The following is a 23,797-nucleotide window of genomic DNA, read 5'->3' on the forward strand; positions in this document are numbered from 1 at the left end:
AGCCTTCACCTTCTGCTCTGCTCAACGCAGCACCAACATCTCCAGAATGGAGGGGTGCTGCTCCTTCCCACCCCAGAAGCAACTCAAGTCCCTTCCAGGGCAGGGAGGAAAAGACTGGCCCCTCTCCCAGTGCCTGCCACGATGCTCTTCGCTCCTTTTTTTCTCCCCATCAGGGGCTGGTAGTGTTAAAAGCCACTTTTCCTGCTTAGCAGTCCAGCCAAAGCCACCACGGCGGAGAAACCCACTGCAGAGAGGGTCTGACCTGACCTACCCTTTCCATCCTGCAACTCATTCTGAAAGCCCCAGTAAGCAGAGCCGCAGCTCCAGCTGGCACTGGGGTGGTCACGCTCGCTCGCTCACTCACCCTCTACGCTCCAGCACAGGGACCTACCGAGAGGCCCTGGAGTGAGGCCTCCTTTTGGGATGGTTTGCACTTTCTCTGGTCAAAAAGGTGGGGTTGGGGGGGTGGACGATGTGGGGGAGAAGGCCCAGATCCCACCCGGACCCCCACCCCGTCACTCTCATCGACTACAGCACCTGGATGAAAACAGCCACCAAGTGCTGGCTGGCCAGACTGGAGCCGCCTCTGGGGAAGTTGATGGCACTGTGAGTTTCCTTCACAATCCAGCCCAACCTGCGTGACCCTGGAGACGTGTGCGTGGGGACACCACGGAGGGGGCAGCTGTGGGCAGGAGGCAAAGCACCGCAGCCCAAAGATGGGGGGGCCAGGAGCTCACCTCTGCAACGAGCCCCTTTGCTGGGAAAGGAGCCACGGCAGAGGTGAGAGCCCCCCCAAAACCAGGAGATGTTCATCTCTGTCTGCTGGCCTCTGTTTTTACGGGGCAGACAGAGCTTTGGGAACCCCTCCTCGCCCTCCGGGACACGGAGGAGTGTGTGCAGATCCACGCACGCGTGTGTCAGCCTGCAGCCACAGGGTGGACTGTATTTGTGAATGCGCTTGAGACCAGCCAGTACTCACCTGAGCTGCATCTTTTACATGCTTTAAAGTTGACTGTCCAAGCCACAAGAATGACCCTTACTGACCTTGTACAATACAATGTTTTTTAACCCTTTAGGTACCATAGACTTTGTATAAAGTTTCGTTCGCTTCACATACTGTGAGGAAGGGGGAAGGGAAGGAGAGCAGAGCTAATGGCTGGGGGAAACATCCTTTCTCAGGAAGGAACAGAGGGTAAGAAAGCCCCGTTGTTCCTCTACACCTGCACATGCAGCCTCACAGCACCCACCCTGCCACCCCTGTCTGGTGACGCATGCGTTGCGCTCAGGAATTTCTGAGTAGGAGAGTTGCCAAGGAGCCCTGGGAAGGTCATGGCTAGTTAGAAAGGGCAAACCAGCTTCCTCCAACCATGAGATTCTGTTGTTTTTTACAATCTACGTCTTTGGTACTTGAAGAGTTAAAACCCAGCTACTTCAAGAAGAAAAAGATACTTTACCTTTAGTTTAATGGATTTTTTTACTTTGGTTATGATGCTCAGGAGGAGCCAACCCTGACAAGGGAGGTGGAGGGTGTTGTGCAGCAAGGTGTGCAATGCAGGGAGGGCTGCGGCATGCAGGCACATGCTTGCCAGCTGGGCTAGGAGGGGAAGAGCACCGAGCAGGGCGGCAGGCTGCGGGAGGAACCAGGGGAGGCTTTGCCGTTGCAGAGACAAGATGCCATCGTGGTGTGAAACCGCCCAGCGAGAGACAGAGACAGCGAGAGAGCAGGGAGCTGGTTTCATCTGGCTGCGAGAGCATGCAGGCAGGCAGGCAGGCAGAGAGCAGAAGAGAAAAGAAAGGAGAGAGCCATGGAGCGAGCCAAAGGAGGAGCTGAACGGAAAAGGAGCTGCAGAGGGGAAGACACAAAAAGCCTGTCCCGAGCCAGAAGGTCTGTGAGCCGAAGGATGTCGCCCGGACCAGGGAGAATTGACTCGTTCCTCCAACAGCCAGCCAGGAAAAAATGTTTCACCGTGTTACAGGACACTGACAGCTCCCAGCTGATGTTAAGAGCGTTAAATTAATGAAACTATCCCTATGAAAGCTGAGCTACACAGAAATAAACCAGGCCTCCTTCTGGGCAGGTGCCAAGTTAGAAAAAGCCCCAAAGCCTTCCCCTTTCCCAGATCCCCTTCTCTTCACCCTTTAGGGGAAAATTTTCAGCATCACTAAGCCCTACTGCCATCAGCTCCTGCACCCCTCTTCCAGGCTGTTTTTATCAAACCAGAAAGCACAAATCCCAGACCCCCTTTTCCTCCCATCCCCATGAATCTCGAAGAGGGAAATCCCTTGTAAAACAGAAGCAGAGTGTGGGTAAGTTTGACACTTGTTTTTCAGGTCCTTTCAGTTCATTTTCACCCGCCCCACAGTGATTCTCCCTCTGACAGTACCATACTGGGATCAGAACCAGCCGATCTGCAGCAGAGTCAGGAAAGGATTTTCCTTCGATACGTAGAGAGAGTAGCAAAAAAAAAAAAAAAAAAAAAAAAGGGGAAAAAACATTTGAAGGAAAGAAGAAAACAAAATATCTTTGAATGGACTGGAGGCCTGAGAAAGCCCCAGTAAGGAGTTCTGTCTATGCAGAAACAGACTCCCCTTTCCTCCCACTCCTGAGGGGGAGAGAAAGAGGAGAGAGAGAGGGGAAAGGGAGAGAGAAAGAGAGAGACAGCAGGACGTGACAATTAAAACGGAAAGATGGGGCAGGTGCCCAGCCGAGAGCCCGCTGCTCTCCCTTGTTAAGGACTCTGAGAGATGGGAGCAGGCGCTCTCTCTCCTCACACTGGTGACCAGAGCCATTTCTGAGTTAGTTCTGCTCCCGGCTACTCCAAACTGCAGCGGAGTGATTTAGTAGAGATGAGAGGAGACAGAAAACACAAAGAACAGCTGCCACAGCCACTCATGCAGTGAAAAAACACCTCATTTAAAAGCAAAGATCTGTGAAAAGCCCAGGTTGAAATATTGCCATCCAGGGTTATTGTCCCCAGGGCAACAGCGAAGGGAGACAATCCATTAAACTAAAACCAGCACATTTTGGTTGCATACGCTCCATCCTGGTGTCATTAATTTCATCCCCCCCCCCAACCAGCCTCCACATGACTCCTCTCTCCCGCTCTGCTGGAGCCCAAACGGACCATTCCCAGCGCTGGCTGGGCCAGCAGGCCCTTCCTCCCCACGGCTACCAAGTCGCTCATGGAGAAGAGCATGAGGACTGCTTTCCCAAAGGCTGGTGAAAACCTTGGACTTTTGATTCATCGCCTTCCCTTCTCCTCTTCCTCCCCATTTTCCCCTCTGTCTCCCTGCTCCGTGGCTTGTGCCCCCCTCCCAGACAGTGGCTGCTGGGTTTCTGCTGGTGGCCAGGCAGTTTCTGCTGCGCGATGGTGGGCTGCCATCCTCCCTGAGCATGCTCAGCACCAACGCGGCCCATCAACGAGCTCTTCTCTGCCCCCCACCCCACAAGCAGATGGTGCTAAATGGCCTCCCACCGCCCCCTCATCCCCCCAAAAAGCATGCACCAGCCCCATTTCACATCTCAGCTACCTGGGGCAGGGAAGGGAGAAGGCAGAAGGTCCCAGAGGTGTCCCCCCTCCCAGTGTCCTCCCCACAGAGGGACCCCAGAGGTGTGAAAGGCCGCAGCGCCGCCAACGTCCACCCCACAGCTCCGTACCCCTGTGCCCACCATCTCTGGCTCCCTGACTGTCTTCCCCTCAGAGAAGGGTGGGAAAAGGAGAGACACCTACTAGACTGCAAGGTGCGCTCTCTGACCTCCGGGGTGAAGGCCCCCAGGCCCAGAGCCGAGCGGGCAGCCAGTCGGAAGACATACTCAGTGTTGGGCTTCAGGCCTTCCAAAGTGAAGGAGGTCGTTGGCTCGAAGTTCTTCGGCACCTGAGATGGGCGAGGGGGAAGAAAAAAAATAAAAACAAACAAAAAGGGAGCGGAGGCGAGCCCTGCCCAGAGACACCTGCCCTACTCCCCTCTCTCAGCCACCTCGGGGAATGGAGGGTCGGGGATGCTCCTCGGGGCCCCAACCCTTTGTGCTGCTCCTCTCCAGACTCACCTCCCGGCCGTGGTCTCCTTCCTTATAGAGGAGCTCATACTTCACTATGATCTCCTGGCGGGGAGGGCTCCACGACAACACGATGCTCGTCTCCGTCTTGGCTTCTGCTCGGAAGTTCATCGGTTGCCCAGGAACTGACACAGAGAAGGAGCCGACAGGGCAGAGGAGGCAAGATGAGAGACAAGAGAAACCACATTAACTTGGTGAACGAGCAGACTCCTGCCCTGTTTCCTTCAAAGCCTGTGTGTGAAGAGCAGCTCAGCAGCAAAATGCCACGCTGCAGAGGGCAGGCCCTTCCTTTAAAGCAGTGGAGGGTTAAATCCCACTGCAGGATTCGAGCATATCTAGAGCTGCTGGAGATGGAAGAGTCCTACTGGATCACATGCCTCTTTCTTGGCAGTGCAGGATACAGCCCTTCCCACTCATCCCCAGCATTAGAAGATTCTGGAAGTGGGAAGCCCATGAGTTTGAGGACGCAGGGTTTCCTCATGAGCACCCCAGCCCATAAGCAGAGCACCCGAAGGCACGCTGGGTGACAACCCATGATAACACCTCCCATTTTTCTCAGCTCAACACATCTGCTGTGACAATTAGGGCTTTGTTTTGCTCCCTTTTTAGAAAAAGGCAAAATAAGGCTAATGGCCCACTCATCTCTGAGAAGGTAGTTTCTGGCTACTTTAGGAAGAGTTAAGCTCCACCATCGCCTGGGCAGTGAGTGTTTTTAGGTCTATTAAAGACGTTTAGAAACTGGAAGCAATAAGATACCTCATTTTGAAACATGGCACAGCAGAAATGGATTCTCTTTGCATAATTGCTTGCCTCAATAAGCAACAACCTCTCCCAGAAAAAACAGACCAGAAATCATGCACCAGGCCCTCTGGCTCCAGCCACCGGACTGAGCTTCCTTGTGGGAAATGATTTCTATTTTAACAAAATTGAACCAATAAAGAAAAAAAATGCTCCTGTGACATGGCAGCCACAGCTGGATAATGCTACGAGCCAACACCTCTCCCTACACAAAGGCAGTGACACGGGCACTCACCTCCTTGCTGCGTCTTAACCTGGATGGGGTCGGAGAGGGGCCCGTCTCCCACGGAGGTGAAGGCCAGGACCCGGACTGTGTAGGTCTCATCCTCGAGAAGGCTCCCCACCGTGGTCAGGAGGCTGTCATCCACGTTGTGCTTCTGCCAGTTGCTGACAGGCTGATCAGGCTCCATGGTGTAATACACACGATAGCCACGGATCTGCCCGTTGGGCTCCACCGGTTCCTCCCACTGGATGATCATGGTGGTGCTGCTCAGCATTCGACCCTGCACGTTACGGGGGGCACTGGCCGGAGCTTGTTCCCCGGTGCGAGTGACCACTGACTCGCTGGGAGGACCCTGCCCGATGCTGTTGACTGCAGAGACCCAGATCTCGTACTCAGAGTTGGGGCTGAGCCCCCCAATGCTGTAGCGTGTGGTGGTGATGTCCTCTTTGATCTGGTACGGTCCATCCTGGCTTTTAGACTTGTATTCAATGACATAGTAGGACACAGGGTCTGGATTTCCAGAGTCCCAGGTGATGGTGATACTTGTTGCTGTCGTCTCTGTCACCACCGGCGTCCCAGGAGCCTTGGGGAGTGCTGAGAATCAGGAAGAACAGACATTTTAAAAAAAAACACACACGCTGAAATGGTGCCTAATTGGGCTAGTTAGGGCTGCAGGAGCCAGAGGCACAGTACCAATCACAGCGCGGCAGTTCAGTAAAGTGCTGCTGAAATATTATGAACCTAGTTATACACTCTATTATCCTCCTTAAACTGCTCCATCAAAAGGAAAAGTGTTCAGCTAAACATCTGGAATCATTAGCACAGATTTCAGCTGCACATCCGCCGGCTCAGTTAAGAAAAAGCAGTTTCGCAGAAGCTCCTTCCGAGCACGTAATCAGATCTTCTGAAACGGCGCTGGCAGCCCGGCTCCGGCACCGCTGAACCTCCCCAGGTTCAGTGCGAGCTGTGCTCTCCAGAACTATAAAACTATATATACTTGGAGTGCTTCCTCTCAAGCCACAAACGTGCGTTAATACTCATCTCCCCTGTCCCTCACCCAGAAGACTACCTTTGGAGCTTGCTGGATCCGCGCTAAATGTCAGAGACCTTTAACAGAAGCTTTACGTGTTTCCCTCACTACACACTCCAGACTCTTTTCAACCCTCTTCTCTAGACTTGAGCACCTCTAAAGCTCTAACTTCTCCTTTCATCTTCTGACTGGGAAAGATCGCAGATGCTTACACGCAGGAACATACCAGGGAATAGAATACAAATAAAATGACAAAAGGCAGAAGGCACCAGCAGGGCAAGATTCCCCATCTGAGGAGACAAGACAGTTGGAAGCAGAAGCAATGTATCTTACATAGCAGCTTTTTAAATTGATAGAATAAGACAGGGAAAAAGGGGGGAAGGAAGAAAATACTCAGGAAAATAAAGAGCACCTCAGTCCAGCCCCAGGCATCCTTCTGCTCCCATGTGAGCCCACTCCCTGTGCAAAGCTCAGGATGAGCGTCATGTCAGGATCCACTAGTCCCTACTCATTTCTATTGTCAGACCTTCCTCAGTTGCATGCACCAATACAGCAGGATTGCTCTTCTTTAGCCCTCCCCTTCTCCAAAGTATTTCTTCTCCTCTCCCCCACCCACCCATGTTCTTTCCCACCCCGTCTCCCCCCAGACCCCTCGTGGGCAATGCCATCACTCAGAGCAGACACCAGCTCGTACACAGAGCTCTCCACTCACCCAACCACAGGGGCATCCCGCTGGGGTTTTAATACTCCCCTGCTGAGGACAGAATAGATTGAAGATTGTACCCGTGCTCCTCTTGGGAATCTCTAGCTGGAAGTTGGGGTTATTCCCCCTCTTGCTGAGGCAACAACGGCCACTAAGATGCTGGAACTAGGCTCTACTGCAAGGGCACACATGCCAGAGATCCTCAGGGCCTTGGCTGAATCTCTAACCTTGGAAGGGGATGGCATGCAGGCTTCAAGCCATCCAAGGCTCCTTGCAAACTGCCCGGCCAGCCTCACAGCCCAGGGCAGAAACCAGCATGCGGGGGGGTGAATCACAGCCTTCTTCATGACAAACAGCTCAGTTGTCCTAAAGCGAGGAAAGATCTCGAGCCACCAGCCTCCCCTTCGCTCTGGCCGTCTGTGTGTGTGGGATCCCCAAAGAGGCATGCACAGATCCCAGCACACAACACTCGTGGTGCACGAGTCTGTCTTCCTGCCCATGCTCACACACCTACACGTGTACAGGCTGGTCACAACAGGGACTCACATCCATGCAGTCAGGCACCACATGCCCATCCAGCCACGTTGCTCCTTCTCCCATGCACACACCCGCACACACTCATGCACGACGACCTTTTTTACATGCACAATTGTGTCCCCACGCTCCTTACGTGCAGACCAGCCACAGGCTCACCCCGTGCAGACACACAAGGACACAAGCAGAAACAGGGGACCCACAGTCACACGGTGACATTCCCACTCGTGCATGGGTGGGGGCTGACAGGCACGACCACGTTTCCACGGGGGGCTCACATGCACAAACAACGACACGTGCCCACATTTGCTTTGCACACGCGCGCAGACGCTCCGGTACCGTGCACACAGCAGGTGCCTTGCACAAATATACACCCGTGCAGCAGCTCACACGCTTGTGCATGCACGCTCCTAGGAACATGCAGCCGGGGAACCCACGCACTCGCTCACGCAGGCGTGTTCACACTCTCTTACATTTCACCGTGATCTGAGCAACGGCTTCTATGACTCCCAGACTGGACATGGCCACACACGTGTAGTTGGCTGAGTCTTTGACATCCGTGAGCTCCAAGACATTACGGCCCACGGGCATGTCATCTTCAGGCGTCAGGTCTTCCGCTCCCTGCATCCACTTGACGTAGGGCATGGGGGACCCCACGGCCACGCAGGTGATGTTGACGTTGCCCCCGGGCATGATTTCGTGGCTGACGGGTAAGATGGAGAAGCGAGGGGCCACACGGCGAACTGTGGACGAGACGCACAGAGGTAACAAAAAAAACCAAAACAAAACGAAACGAAACAAAACAAAAAACCAAACCGAAAGCAAAACAAAAACAAAAAAAAAAAAAAGAAAGAAAGAAAAGAAAAAAGAAGGGAGAAAAAGAAAAAAGAGCAAAAGATAATTTAAATATAGATGGGGTTCGTCATCACTTATTCTCTTCCTTCATTAAAAACAAAACGAAAAACAAATAAATGAAAAACTCAAAAACTCAAAACCAAAAAAAGTAAACTTCAAATAAATTTTTACTTCACAAACAATATATAGAATATAGACATAAAAGCGATATTTCATAGCAACAGGGTTCCATTGATCAAGATTAGACCCATCACAGCACAGATAAATACACAAAAATTTATTAGCAATTTCTCATCTTTACTGGCAAGAGCTGGCATGGCGAGCGTCGAAAAAATCTCCTCCACAGCCGCTGGGGCCCCCAGCTCCCCGCTCCGCGCCCCGGGATCCTGCTCCTCCCCTTTTCCAGTGGGGTCCCAGTCCCACGTCACCTTCTCCCCCGGCAAAAGGAGCAGCCCCTCCACCACCACGGCCCGAAAGGGTCCAGGTGCCTCCTCCGTCTCCGGAGAGGAGCCCTCTCCCACCGGCCGCCCCGTGGCCCGGGGATGCTGCAGAGGTGGGGTGGTGGCGAGGAGAAGGTCGGGATGGAGATGGAAACTTCTCAAGATTTTGCCTTGTTGGACCCAGAGAATTCAACAAAGAGAGAAGTATCACATCCCCAAAGGCCAGTGAGACACCACTCGAAAAGTCAAAGAGGCAAAAAATATAATAAAAGGAAGGAGAGGGAGCCCCCGGAGCGGGACAGAATTTAGTTAAGTGTCTGCGTGTGAGAAACGTCCAGGGGGAGGCAGTCCCTCTGGAGCGAGAAAGAGTGTGGAAAAGATGAGAAACTCTAATGAAATTTTTGTGGTTTTCGGGTATAGAAACCCTAACGAAGCCTCTTTAAGATCTGACACGGTTCCATCGATAGATGCAGCTCTCAGAGTCACAAACATCATGCAAAATAGGTAAAAAAGAGAGAGAGAAAAAGATAGAAAGAGAAAGAGAGAGGAAAATGCAGAGAAATTTAATTTATGGGCGGCTAGCAAATGCCCACATGGATACTGAATAGAAAGAGAGCGACAGAGAAAGAAAGGAAGACAAGGAGAAGGAGAACAAGGAGGGGAAGGGAAAAAGAAGAGAGAGAAAGAGAGGGAGGGGAGGGGGAAACCCACTTTAATGCTGCATACTTTTTCTAGCTGATGTGACCCAATGTGGTGGCTCACATTGTCACATCTCAGCCCTGGCGGAATAATAAATAGAATAGAATTAATAAGAAAAACAAGGTAATGAAACTTTTAACGTTGAGAAAACAGTGACATGTTCTGTGCATCTCCTTAGCAGAGAGGTGGATGCAGCTTCCAGACCTTACACGATAAGAACATGGACGCAAAGGGGAGGGTGCGGTTTCCTTGGCTCCATTTTCTGAACTAAACTGGGCTGGACTGGCCGAGGTGGGTGCTCTTCCTTCGGGGTGAAAGCAGGAGGAAGGAGGAAGGGAAGTGGATCGGAGGGGCTCTGGGGAGGGAGCTGAGGGCAAGGTCCCATCGGCAAGCACAGACCAAAGGATCCAGAGCCCGGGGAGGTGCAGGCACAGCAGCAGCCTGAGGAGAAGAGGAGCAGGGGTTTTCTCCAGCTTCAGCCATGCAGTCAGCTCCCCTTGGGTGGGGAGCGAGGGGGCAGGAGAGTTAGGAGTGCTGGGGGCCTGAAAAATATCTGTCCTTGCTGTCCCACCCCCAGGTAACCTCTCCGAACAACCTCTCTACAAAATCAGTGGCCGTGGCATCCATGCAAAGCAGTGCAAAGGACATCAGAGCTCAGCCCCATCGCCCCTCCTGAGACCCAGTGCCTTCAGATGTCCCCCCCGGAACTGATGTCTTGGGTTTTTCTAGTATTTTCTCTTCGGCCCGCTTCCCTGGCTGCCGCTCAACACTACGGATGTTCTCAGATGGGGAGAGCACTGCCAGGAGAGGCCGTGGCTGTTTCCCATTTCATGGGGCTTTGCTGATGAAAAGCCAAATCCAGCCTCTGCCTCCTCCTGCCAGCTGAAAGGAGAGAAAGGTGTGCTCTTCCCATGGTGCTATCGGATCCTTCTCTGCACAGATACCAGTGCCCAGGGACCAGCACTGAGAGCCAAGGAAGAGGAGACTTCCACATTTGTGGCATGAGGAGCTCAGAGGTGTCAGAGAATCCCTGCATGCATGGGTTTGGGAGGAGAAGGGAGAGCATGCCCTCGCCTCCAGTGTAGCTGGGGGAGAGGAGCAGGGCACGGGGGGAGAGACTGCAAACTCACCTGGGCACTAACACCAGAAGGTGACTTTCTGCTTAGGGAAAGTTGTAAGGAGGGTACCATGGGATTTGCACAACCTCAGGCACCAGCACTGGCCCAAGAGAGCAGGCAACATGCTCCTCACTCCCTCCTGCCACGCTGCTACGGGAGACTATTGGCCCTAGATGTGAGGGTACATCCCTGCTGCCTACCCCATCCTTCTTCCTACCCCAGCCTTCTTCCTACCCCATCCTTCTTCCTACCCCAGCCTTCTTCCTACCCCGTCCTTCTTCCTACCCCAGCTTTCTTCCTACCCCGTCCTTCTTCCTACCCCAGCCTTCTTCCTACCCCAGCCTTCTTCCTACCCCATCCTTCTTCCTACCCCAGCCTTCTCCCCACCCCATCCTTCTCCCCACTGCCTGCTTCAGGGGGTACCAGATTTCAGAAAATGGAGCCATGTGAAGACCACGCCTGTCACAATCTGAGACAAGATGGAGAGAACTTGAAAAGAAACAAGTGGGGTCAACATGCAGACAGATCTGGGGTGGGGATGACTCTTCTGAGGAAGGGCTGGTATGTAACCTTCTGGAGGAGGGGAGGCAAGGTGGGAAGAGGTGAGGAGAAATGGGGAGACATACGCCGGACAAGATCCGGTCAGCAAACAGCATCAACAGCAACAAACAACGGCAGGTGGGATGCAAACACTGAGTTGTCATGGAAACAGAACAAGACAATTAATTCAAACCGAGGCTAATCACAAAGAAATAAAACCGAACTAAAAGAGAAAAGAAAAAAAAAAAAGAAAGAAAGAAATAAAATAATAATAAAAAAAAAGGTAGAACAAACCAGAATTGAATAACTAAAAAGCATTATTTGATGTATGGTGGAGTGCTGAGAATCGGAGTCTGAAGGGAAGAGGCTGCTGCTGCCTGCGTGCCTTTGGGCAGGGACAGGAGAGATAGATCCACTCACAAAACACAAGCTCGGGGCCACGGAGCCGGAGCCGAGCGCTGGAAACCACCAAGGAATCCTGCCCACCCTCCCCACAGCACCCGGGGGTTCAGGTCAGCTTCGGGGGGTCTCGGGGCAGCATGGCTTTTTGGGCTGTTTTAATGGTATTTGTCACACTTAACTAAAAGGGAGCAACCAGCCCATCTGGGAGAATTTGGAGGAGGTTAACGACAGGCTAATGCGAGGCCAGACCGGGCAGTAGCACTTCTGTTGTGCATCCTGGTTTAAAAAAAGCTACACACTCCCGTGTGCGCACAGATATACAGACATCCACACACCAGTCTAGGATGTGAAAACAACTCCAACATGAAACGTTGGAGACCTGGGAGAGCCCCTGGATACATCCCTGCGATGGCTCAGGGCTGTGACAGCTGCCTTTACTGTAACAGGAAATACTTAAAGGGCTCGTCTCTGGGTACCCAGAGCCATCGCGCTGCTGGTTTATTTTAATTGCTCTCCCGCTCTGATTTGGCTGCTGACATGAGATTTGTCAAGCTGAGAATCTTTGGGTCAGCGTGTAGGTCAGGGCCTGGGAGGAGGAGAGCAGTGGTGAGAAGAAAGCTTGAAGTGCAGCTAGAGATTGAACCAAGAGCAATTTCAGCTCTGGGTCCAGCTGGGTTTCACAAATAGCAGCTGAAAGAGGGAAATTTTACATGTAAAAAAAACAAACGTGGTGAAGAGATTCCTTCCATTTTGCTACATTCAAAGGACCAGAAAGAAAAGAACTGCCCTCCCTGGAAAGGAAAAGTTGGGATGGGGCAGTCAGGGCTCTACTTTATAGACACTTATCTAATATTTTCACCAATTTCTGGTTTCAAGAAGCACCTCCCCTGAGTTTCAGGGCTGTTTGGTTTCCATGACAGCTTTGTCAGACCTGCTTTACGAAGCCAACCTTGCATGCGTACACAGATGTGCATGCTCCATGTGCAACATCTCCCCATATACACACACAGGCAGGCACACACAAACACACATTTTCAATGGCCAAAAAACTCTCAGGAGCTTTTTTCAAACAAGGATACAGCTTGTTACTGATAGAACCAGATTTTAGAACCGGAGCTGGACATTTGGGATTGTGAGGCAAATTAGAATTACTTTGATTTCTGAGGCACAGAAAGATTTCTGAAGTGCGGTTAGTTATGAGTCTGTTTAATATCATCTGTTGGGTGAGTATTTCACACAGGCAAATTCTGCTTAACATCACTTTCATTAGAAGCTGAACAGATCCATAACTTTTCACACCCGTGCCAAGCCAATTGGTTTTGTTGCTGAGAGGTTAACCCAGTTTGTGTTCTGTGAGTGGCGTTTTCGGTGCGTTATTCTTTCCAACCAGAAGGTACCAATCAACATGGCTACGGTTCCCCACCACCACCACCACCACTCGGTCAAAAAGAGAGCTGGGGTCCACAAAGGTGAGAGACGTTTTGGAAAGGGACAGATTTACAGACCTGATCGGAAGAGACACTGGGAGATCCAGGGTTGACTTTTGCAACACCAGAATCCATCCTTAAAATGCGCTCCCAGGACGGTGCTAGTGAGAGAAATCTGAGGACCAACCAACTGGTTTGTGCTGAGGAAACCCACCGGTTCCAGTTTTTAAGCCCCTTCCAGATTAGCTCAGGGAGGACAATGTTGGAGGAGGAGCGAGGTGGGGAAAGGAGAAGGTACTAGACAAGAACCCGTCACTTCAAACCCCGATTCACATTAAACCAACTAAAAGAGAAACATATCTTATATCTTAAAGAAGAAATCAATTGAAAAAGGGAACAAAAGAAAGTGAAGTGACTGGTTGAAAGCACCAAACAAAACCAAATGGTATTAAACATTTTGACACTCAGCAAGCTGCTGCTCCAAATGAGGTGAGAAGGCGGACATTATTGGCCATTTTGGTGAGACAGGAGTCATTCCGTCTTGCTCCAAAATGAGGAGGGGGTAGGGGAAAGGGTGCCAAAATAATGTGCAGCCTCTACATTATTAGTGAAGCTTAGATTACACCTGTCCTCCCCTCCCAAAAGCTGGTCCGTCCCTGCCCCTGTGCTGCCCGGGCAGCGTCTCTGCCTTCTCCCTCTCCCATTCCAATTCAAGCTCATTCCGCTGGGGCGAGACGCTCTGCGGGTTTGGATTTCCGACCTCCGTCCCTCCAGAGGACGAGATATTTCCTTCCTCAGGCCCATCTCCTTCCTAATTTCCTTCACAGTAAATAAAAATAAATAAGTAAATAGGTAGATAAATAAAGAATGAGACCAAGGCTTGGATTTGGTCTGGAGGAAATCCATTACCTTCCCAATCATTGTTACTTTTCCACTTAAAAAAACCCCATTAGTTGAGTGACAGGCTGGCTGAACATCTCTGGTCTTTTGGAATGCCTTTTTTTTTTTTTTTTCTGTTGTTTTTTACAGGATTGAATACAGAACAATCTGAACCCAATTGTTTTTCAAGCAGCTCTGTAACATTAAACACAGGCTTTGCTATTTTATTTTTGTTATTTTAATTTGACAAGGTGTAATCTAATTTTTTTCCCCTAAAACAAAGAGAACAGCGATGCAAAAGGTGTAAGAGACACAGGCAGGCAGAGATTTCGAGATCAGTACAGCACAGTGTTCCTGCAAAGTGCCCTCTATAGAGAGATATACATATATATACACATATATATAGTTTTGATTTTTTTTTTTTGGTTTGTTTTGTATTTTTTTTTGGGGGGGTGGCTTTTTGTATCCATTTCCATTTCCTGATACCCTTGAGAAATCCTTCTGCAGAAACACAGCGAAGTCGTTTGTTTGCTTTGCTTTGGTTTGGAACTAGAATTTCAGAGCTGAGGACACCCCAAAACACGGAGAGGGCGCTCCCCCACCCACGGAAAGGCTGATGTAACCCTTCAAAACTGTCACCCAAATTCTCCCTCCCTATACTCCAAAAACTCCAGCGCCTGGGAAATGGCACTGCAGGGGCAGCCGTACCAACGCCTGCTGCTTCTGCCTCCCTCCTCTTCCATTAAAAAAATATAATTTATCCACGCTAGGCTAAAAAGGTATTAAAATTCCTACATTTTAAAGTATCAATGATTGTTTTGACCTCGTGGCTATTTGTTAAATCTATAGCGCGAGTGAAATTATTTCCTTCTAACCTCTAAATGGCATTGAAAGCGAAAAGCTTAGCAACCGTTCCGCTGCTCCATGGAGGGACGGGCTGAGCAACCAGCAGCTCGGGTTTAATGGTCAAATTACACATGAGCCAAACTTAACCCAGGAGCAGACTACGGGCTAAATTATTCGTTAAATTAGTCACATTTTAATATATTTTGAAGCTTTATTTCCTGAGGTTCTAGGCACACCATTTCTGCGTCTTCTATGGGTTTTATTTTAATTGATTTCAACTAGCTTGGCTATTACGTGTTTAGCCCTGGCTTGTTTTCATCTTCGGTCTCTCTCAATGAGTTGAGGTTTTCCAGAGAGCCTTGAAAAAATAAAAATAAAAAAAAAACAGTGGAAATGTTCTCAGCAGGAGCCGGGGCTGCAGAACCTCATTCTGGGTGACTAAACACTGTGCTCGACTCCGGCAGCAGCAGAGGCAGGACCTGTTTCCAACGCCTGCTGAACCATTTCAAACTCCCTGTGCTTGAAAAGAGCGGAGCGAGGAGGAGCTCGAGCTGAGGGGAAACCAGATTATCCCCGCAGCACCGCGACCGCTGCCTTTTGTAACTCCTGACAGGCCACCACTGTGTGAAACGGGGGAAAATTTTTTAATTCTGGTAAATTCAACCACCACGGTTTGTCCTGTACCAACAGCAGCGGCTCTGCGGAGCCGGAGGCTGCTAAAGCTGAGCCCACACAGCTCTGCGGTGCTTTAATTCGCTTTTCCTTCCCCTTTGTAACACGGGAGAACACACAGAGATGCTCTGTCCTCACGCTGGGCTCTACCTTGAGCCAAGCAGCTGGCGATTTGGATCAACACAGAGCCATCGAGGTGGGAGCATGAAGCTTTCAAAATTAAGAGGAGAGCTACAAAGCGCTCCGTTTCAAGGGGGGAAAACCAGCTGGAGCCTGGACAAGCCGAGAGATGTCCTCTCCGGGGCAAAGCCTGGGCCTGCACGTGGTGACTCACTGATGCTTGGAGAAAAATAGCACCGCAGAATCATAGAATGGTTCGGGTTGGAAGGGACCTTAAAGATCACCCAGTTCCAACCCCCTGCCCTGGGCAGGGACACCTCCAACCCGGTTGCTCCAAGCCCCCTCCAACCTGGCCTTGAACCCCTCCAGGGATGGGGCAGCCACAGCTTCTCTGGGCAACCTGGGCCAGGCTCTCATGGTAAAGAAGTTCTTCCCCACATCTCAGCTCCATCTCCCCTCTTTCAGGGTCAAACCCTTCCCCCTCATCCTGTGACTCCCCTCCCTGATCCAGAGTCCCTCCCCAGCTTTCCTGGAGCCCCTTTAGGGACTGGAAGGGGCTCGAAGGTCTCCCTCTTCTCCAGGCTGAATCCTCCCAACTCTCTCAGCCTCCCAGCAGAGGGGCTCCAGCCCTCCCAGCATCTCCGTGGCCTCCTCTGGACCTGCTCCAACAGCTCCGTGTCCTTCCTGTGCTGAGGACTCCAGAGCTGGAGTGAGGTATGAGTCAGGTCTCAGTGATTCAATCTGGAATAAGCACCTCAGCCCTTCTGATTCAAAGCAAGATTCAAAGCCTCACAGAAAAGGCCAAAACCGTTTCCCTTCCATGCTAGCTGAAAGAAGGCCACACAGCTCCCTGCAAGGGCACCACACACAGACATCCCCGTTGTGATGAGCCATGAGAACTGCCAGGCTCCTGGAGCAGCCTCCTCAGCAGAGCTCTCAAACACCACCACCAAGACAGACAGCTCTTCATATGTGGGACTTTGAAACTGTTCTTTCCTGTAAACCCTCTGGGCCAGCAGTTGGATAGTATCTGCGTCCCCAACCATACAGAGAAGCATCCAAGGAGACTTCTGAAAGCCAGGTGGGTTGTTTAGCTCCCCTAAAAATCACCAACCCCACCTTAAGGGTGCTGACTTGCCCGCTGGAACTGTGTCTTTCTTTCCACTGACTACAGGTGAAATCTGGATAATTGGCTCAGACTAGAAACCATCGTACACCCTGTGCTGGTGGCACAGTTCCTCTCGCCTAATTCACTTCAGCTGTTGTGGGTCTCCATGAAGACCCTTTTGCATTTTGACCTCAGAAACTCCCTGTTAGAAGACTCCTCATTATTTTGGACCATGGCATGATCTGATCTGCAATAATACACAAGGTAAACCCTTAAGCAGTAATTTCAAGACCATGCCCATAACCACATAAGCTCTTTTAGCCAGGTATCAGGTCTCTATTTCCTCGCCCGGTGTCATTCCAGCCTATCATGCCTATATCCAATTTAGCTTTAGTTTATTGTGGTTGATATTATTATTTATTTTATTGGCTCTTAAGAAGAATTTAATCTTAAAACCTTCTCAGATCACAAGAGATTCTAGCAGCAGCAGCGCAGTTTGGACATGTTAGAAATACTTTAGAAAAGATAAAATAAACAAATAAAAAAAATGGTGTATAAATCCCTTTTTAATTGCATCTAAATCCTGAAACTCAAACTCCTATTCATGAAGGAAAATCCTGTAATTAGCAGTGATTATCACCTTTTAGTCCTAGGCAGGAGGGAGGTGGGATGGGAACACCTAATTTCAAATACTATTCCTTCTCTCTTGCTCTTTTTAAATAGAACAAGCCTTTTTTTCTCCTTTTTTTTTTTCTTTTTTCTTTAAATAGCGCACTGGGGCGGGGGGATGTCTTTTGGCTATTGTTGGCATGGAAGTGAGAAGAGCCACAGCTGGCCCCTTCAGAGAGACATTATCAACAGTGCAGCATTTTGGAGTGGTACCCTTGTATCTCCGGGGAGAGGGGAGGGGAGGGGAGAATACCAGCACTGAGGGTCCGAGCACTGAAATCTCAGCATTTTAAGAAAAAAGAGAAAGACAGACAGAGAGAAAAAGAGAGAGATAGAGGAAGAGAGAGACAGATACTGTGTCAATACTGCACTGGATTTCTCAAAAATCACACAGCTTTAATACCTGTACACTAGGAAAGCCACTCCTTTGGTAGATTATCGAGAAGTGAGGACTGATGGGCAGAGGGAAATGCATAAACAGGGAAAAGGACGGGCATTCGGTTCTGCAAAGGGCAAAAGCACCAAGCACCAATGGTACGACTAACACATGGCAAACCCCCCCCTGTTCACTATCCCATGTGGCTCACCCGCTCAGGACGCACACATGGGAGGCAACAGAAGCTTAATGGGGATAAACAGGGAGATGAGAAGAGGGAAAAGAGGCATTTTCAACTAGAAATGTAACTTGTCAGATTTCTCGTGGCTGTTTACAATAGAGATGCAGCTGCCAGATGTGGCCCAGCAGCCTCTTTTTAACGTCTGCCGCTGCCGAATTTCCCTTTCCACGCTGCTTTCCAAAGGAGGGCTCTACCCTCTCTGGACCTGGCGGGTTTTCAGGGTGCCTGTAGCCAGGAAATAACGGTTGAAACAATAAGAAAGAGGGTAAAATGGGGAGAGGCAGAGCCATGGGCTGCAGTTGCAAAAGGCGACTGGCTGCTGCCCTTCTCTTCTGACACTGGAAGGATGAGGCATCCTCCTCCTCCTCAGGAACCTGCTTTCTTTGGGGCTCTGCAGATGGGATGAGGCACCACCTGATGATGGGGCTCCCCATGCACCAGTGGGTGCTAAAGGGAAGGCAACTGCATGTGATTCAGTAACACAGAGGGAGGTTTTGTGTCTCTGCCCAGCCTGGCTGACAGCAGATTAGCTCCCATACACAATGTCTTACTGGAGGGGAATGGCCAGTTACTGGTGAGCGAGTTCTGTATCGCTGGGGATCAGGGTTTTTTCTTTGTCTGCAGGATGTGGAACAAGAGCCACACCTCCAAGAAATATGTAAGTAATAACGTGATCCAGGGTCTGCTCTAACTTTTGGAACGACACCCTGGCTTCTTACCATCTTTTCCACTTCCCAGATCCCTCCCTCCCCCTAAAACAAAGGCTTGTCCCAAATAGCAGGGCTTCCATGGACAGGCGTTAGAGCTGTGTGACTCCTTTCCTCCTGGAGGGATTGAGGAGTTCAGTTACCACCGGGTGGGCAGGAACACTGGCTTCTCACAATGCGTTTGGAATAAACTACAGCACAGCATAACCAATCAAAACTGAAAAGAGGAAATCAAGAGAAAGCAAAAAATCCAACGGAACGAAAGATTTAGAAAATAAGGAGTAAATCCACTTCAAATAAACCAGAATTGTAAAAAAAAAAAAATATCCAAAAAACCAAAACTATACATATTTATATATAGAAAAAAATAATTCATAATTAATTTAAAAAGTGGCATGCAAAGAAGATTGTTACATTCTCCTATCATGCATCAGGCCCAATGTCCAAACGGCAAGGTAACCATGACGACAAAAAAGTGCAAGAACTCAGCAACATTACCAAAGGATGCATAGAGAGGCCCACAATGCAACTCAACTCATCTCTGCGAGACCCGGGAACGGGCGGGTCTCGCTCATCTTAAAGATTTCTTGCTTTTCTCTTTTTTATTTTTTTTTTTTTAAATAATTTTTTTAATTTTTTTTTTTTTCTCTTAAGAATGTAAAAATGTGGGTAAAGAAAGTAAAAAAGAAAAAAACCACACCAACCTTCTCGTAGCTCTGAGGGTTTTTTTTTTTTCTCTTAAGAATGTAAAAATGTGGGTAAAGAAAGTAAAAAAGAAAAAAACCACACCAACCTTCTCGTAGCTCTGAGGGATGTTAAGGGGGTTTGATGCGGAACACAATGACATGAGGAGAAGAGAAAAATAGGGGAAACACAGAGAGAGTAAAAAAAGGCCTTCTCAAGGCTGTCAGCTGCAAATTGATTGTTTTTTTTTTCTTTTTTCTCTTAACCAAAATAAAAAAGAAAGGAAAAAAAAATGAAGATAGTAACGACCCTCTTTCCTGCCTTCCTCGCTTTTCCCCCTCCCATCCAGCTGGGTACCTTTTGGTTAAGAACACCCAAGCTCTGCACAGAGGGCAGCCCGTGAGCAAATCCTAAGGCAGAATCAGCACCCCCAGAGGTGCCGACCCCCGAAAGGAGATCTCACTTCTTCCATCCATCTGCTCTTTGGAGGAGGGGGAGCGGAATAATCGGTACCGGGCAGAGGAGACCCCGGTACAAAGGAGATCCCAAGCTGGAAATGCGCTCCCCCAGCCCGTGCTCCCACCAGCCCCCACACCCGGCCCTGCTTGCACTAACTCCACGGTGGGACTGAATAAGGAAAAAGAAATAATTAGAAGAAGAAAAGAAAAGCAAACCAAAAAACCAAAACATTTCCTTGCAATGTTCAAACTTACAACTCCTATCCCAGGTGTTCTATAGAGACAAGCATGTTATGGGAGAAACAAGTCAATTGGAAACACGAGAGTGTTCGAGACTCTTTGAAAACAAAAAAAACGGGAAGAAAAATGTGCATGAACTTCCCCTCCCACCAAAGCAAATCCATTTCAGAAAATTTGTTACCTTTCCACGATATTAACACACAAGAAACAAGGAATTAAACAGCATGAAAAAAACACCCAAACCACAGGCCGAGCTTGCTTAGCCGCTGGTTTCTGCACTCTCTCGGCCGGCTAACGCGGGCTCTGGTTTGCAGGCAGACCTCGGGACACACAGCCCAGCTGGGACAGAAAGAGGGACTGTCCCCCTGGAGCCAGCTCCCATCCAGGTACGGAGACAAACAACTCCACGGGTACAACCTTTTGTCTCCCCGGGGTAGTTTCCGAGTGGCCAGGAAGGTAGAGGAAATTTATAAAGAAAAGAATAATGAAAAGTCCCCCCTTTTTTTTTTTTTTCCTGTTTCTTTTTTTTTTTCCAAATAATAAAAAAAAAAAGAACTCAAAACATTCCAGCTAAGCTGTCTGCAAAGGATTTTAGCCCTGAATTGGTATCAGATCCAGATTTACGCTCCCAAAAGAAGAATTTCGGGGCCCAGGCGACAGGGCAAATTTCAAACGCAATTTTCCAGCTGGCCACAAAAGGCTATTTAAAAATTTAGCTTGGAAACATTAAATTATTAAAAAGCCTTCTCTCCATGTGCATGTGATTTAGTGAGCGTGAGACACGAGAGAGAGAGAAAGAGAGAGAGAAAGGAGTGCACACAGGAGCATGGCTCTGCATTTGACTGCAGAATTAACGTGAGTGTAGGTGGGAGGCGCTTCCTCTGTCGATGGGATGGAAATGGGAACAGTTTGCTGGGATGTAAGTTTTCTTTTTTTTTCCTCCCAATGGTATTTTTCTTTTTTTTTTTTTTTTTTTTTTTTTTAAAAAAAGCGAGAAGGACCAGCCCTGCTCTCTCATTACCAAAAGGGTTTTGCTGTGGAAAGATATTAAACCGAAGCTACACACAAAATATTACAGGTCAGAGAGATTCAAATAAGAAAACAGAGAAAGCAGAAAGGCTATTGCCCCGCTGGGTGGGAGAACATCGAGGGGACATCAGGCAGAAGCCAGTCCCCCTGTCATCTGTTCCCCGTGCTGCTGGGGTGAAGGAATGTGTCTCTGCAGCAGAGATGTCTGCTGGCCATCTCCAGCTTTCTGTGAGCCCCTGCCCATGGCCAGCGTTCACGCCCAAGGAACCAGTGACAAATTACTGCTGGCAAAGGGAAAAGCAGCTGGGACTTAGGTGAGAAGTGAGAATGCACCCTCCTGTTGCAATCTGCTAGGATTCGGGGGACAGAGAGCTCGGTGGAGGGGGCTGAGAGGGTCCTCCCCTCCTCTCACACCCACACCAGTAGAATGGGGATCCTCTGGGAGAAAAGGGGACTACGGCCTCTTCGCAGCCAGAGCTGTTCATTCCTCTCTGGGCCCTGCAAGGTTGATGCTGGCAAATTCTCGGGCACACTAGTTTGGGTCACAACTTGACTTCACTTTGGGGTGACACAGCCACGTATGGCTGCTCTGCAACGCCGGCGCGGCAGCTGGAGCCACCAGCGATGGCGGGGAGGTCAGGGTGCCCCAGGATCCCTCTGCGACCCATTAACACCAGTGCTTCCCCTGAGCTGGGGGGGACAGGATGGACTCAAACGGCTGGGGAACAAGGGAAGGCCACGGGGAGGGAGGTATTTGCCGGTGTGGTGAGCCGATGCACTCCCTACCTCTCACGTAAAGGTTAGCAGGGGAGGAGTAGCGCACTCCGGCGCTGTTGCTGGCGACACATTCGTACTTCCCCTGGTCTGTCTCCTCGCTGCTCTCAATCTGCAGGCCACCTGGGAGGAGAGAAGAAGACGGCAGCAAAGACACCATCATCACCATTCCGGTTGGCGTTAAAGAGAGAGCAATAGCATCAGTGTTTTGCTTTCTCCTCCCCTTGGGCTCATACACACTGGGACGCTCCCCGGGGGTCCCGGGCTACGAGCTCTGGAAGTGCCAAGCCTTAGGGCTGGACACACACCCAAGGGGAAGAGAAAATTAAGACACCCCCCCTCTACACTGAGCATTACTCTCCCTACTGAAATGATCAGCAAAGTTATCAACTTTTGTGGCTCCTGCAATGCAGACATTCTGCACCACAACTCATGAAATCAACTTCAATAATCCATATTATTGTGATCCCCAGAAATCTATCATCAGAAGGCAGCTGACTTTCCCTTGCTCGACTGGAAGCAGTGACCATAGAAAGAGAAAGGCTTTGTCACCCGCTGCCTAAGGTCCCTGGAGCATTTTTATCACCGCTGCCTTTGTTTTGTGCCCAAATACCTGATTTGAAGGAAGCCTACAGGAGATAAGGGTCGGTGTGAAAAGCACCTCACTGATGGTGAATATTCCCCAGGGAAAACCCTGTAAACACTGGATTGGAACGGCCAAATCACTTGTGTGGTTTACACTGACTGGGCCAAAAGGATTAAGGTTTTTCTTCAACCTGTACATTACTGCAGCCTCCCAGAATATACCCAGAGCCCATAATAAACACTCCTGTATTCAAACATGCAGGGATGTGCAGCCTGTAACTACATGGAAGAAAATTGCCTCATTTACCTCAGAAGGCTTCATCCCTGCAAAACTCCAGTTAAAATACATACTACATAAATAATTCATCAGGTTATCAAATGTTTTATGTATTAGGAGTACATGATTATACTACAGATATGGTCAGAGCTCACATGTGGTAAGACTCTTAACTCCCATCTCTGGAAAAAAAAAACAACCCTAAGTATGAAAACCAAACAATTTCAGCTCAGCGTAATATTATTGATAAAATCTTGAGTGAGGAAAGTGCAAATGATATCATTGCTGGTTGCAGACACAGCCTCTTCAGGAAGGAAAAACCAACGTGTTCACATGAGGAGGACACGAAGCTCGTGTTCCTCTGTGTGTGTGTGCAGGGTGACAAAGGATGCTGCGTGGGAAGACGTGAGGCTGTGAGAGCGTTTGTGACAGGGATGGGGTGTGATAGTGCGACTCCCGCCAGCATCCACCATGTCTGGTAGCTCCCAAAGGCAGAACAGACAGAATTCAAAAACAAAAACAACCCCTCCCAAGCCACCAAACCCAGCTAAATTCATTTCGAAAGAATCTGTGGGCATTTCAGTATAACAGGAGTCACAAACCAAACAGACTGAAGCTTCACACTGAGACAGCAGCTCAGCGTGTTTCATACTGAGTTACAGCTCGAGCGTGCTCTGCCCTCTGAGAGCTCCACTTCGGGGGAGAGCTGGGCAGGGAGTTTTCCTAGAAACTTCTGATAATTTGGACAAATCGGTGGGTTGCTTCCACTGGTTGGAGACAAATTTTTTTGGTGTGGCTCAGGAGCATTGCTTGTCGGAGAGGGAGAGAAGAAGCCACACTGCAGGGCAGGAACAGAACCCCAAACTGCAGGCAAGGAGCTCCACCAGGGGAGCAGACTCACCCCGTTCATCCCGACCACTGCAGCTGGGCTGGTGAGTGCAATGGTGGAAATTACACTGTAGAGAGGTCAGTGAGTTTTCAGCACTTGTCAGGAGCCAATAGAGATGATGTGTGAAAAAGTAAATCTCACCTAAAACACCTCCTGGTGCTTTTACCAGCAGAGAATATTACAGACTTTTAAATTTGCCAGTGTAGATAAAACCAGAGTAAGGTCTTCCAAGGGGTGCACACCCAATTCCTCCTGATTTTCAACGACAGCTTGAGGTCTAGTGTCTTTTTGGCTCCACTAAAAGAGACACTGCAGAAGCTACTTACCAGGGGTATCTCTCCCAGAAAAACCTGAGGGTAAGAGTGTGGGGAGGAAGGGGAAAGAAGGCTCTGAAGCCAAACAAATGAGCCTGCTCAG

The 23,797-nt window shown here is 49.6% G+C and overlaps 1 protein-coding gene across 19 annotated transcripts in view; it reads right to left on the bottom strand.

The window, feature by feature from the left end:
• The window catches only part of PTPRS (protein tyrosine phosphatase, receptor type, S), a 219,816-nt gene that overhangs the window by 42,071 nt on the left and 153,948 nt on the right, over positions 1-23,797 (bottom strand). For 10 of the 19 annotated variants that reach the window (XM_014952826.1, XM_014952827.1, XM_014952830.1 and 7 more), the window contains 6 exons: positions 21,642-21,752; positions 19,238-19,249; positions 7,819-8,088; positions 5,091-5,672; positions 4,049-4,182; positions 3,732-3,876 (listed from right to left, as the gene is read on the bottom strand). In XM_014952826.1, the coding sequence (XP_014808312.1) occupies positions 3,732-3,876; positions 4,049-4,182; positions 5,091-5,672; positions 7,819-8,088; positions 19,238-19,249; positions 21,642-21,752 (1,254 nt within the window). The remainder of the gene's footprint in view (positions 1-3,731; positions 3,877-4,048; positions 4,183-5,090; positions 5,673-7,818; positions 8,089-19,237; positions 19,250-21,641; positions 21,753-23,797) is intronic. The other 9 variants (XM_014952825.1, XM_014952835.1, XM_014952834.1 and 6 more) reach the window with 1 other exon arrangement.

This window comes from Calidris pugnax, unplaced genomic scaffold (assembly GCF_001431845.1).
Source record: "Calidris pugnax isolate Ruff unplaced genomic scaffold, ASM143184v1 scaffold199, whole genome shotgun sequence".
NCBI classification, from domain to species: Eukaryota; Metazoa; Chordata; class Aves; order Charadriiformes; family Scolopacidae; genus Calidris; species Calidris pugnax.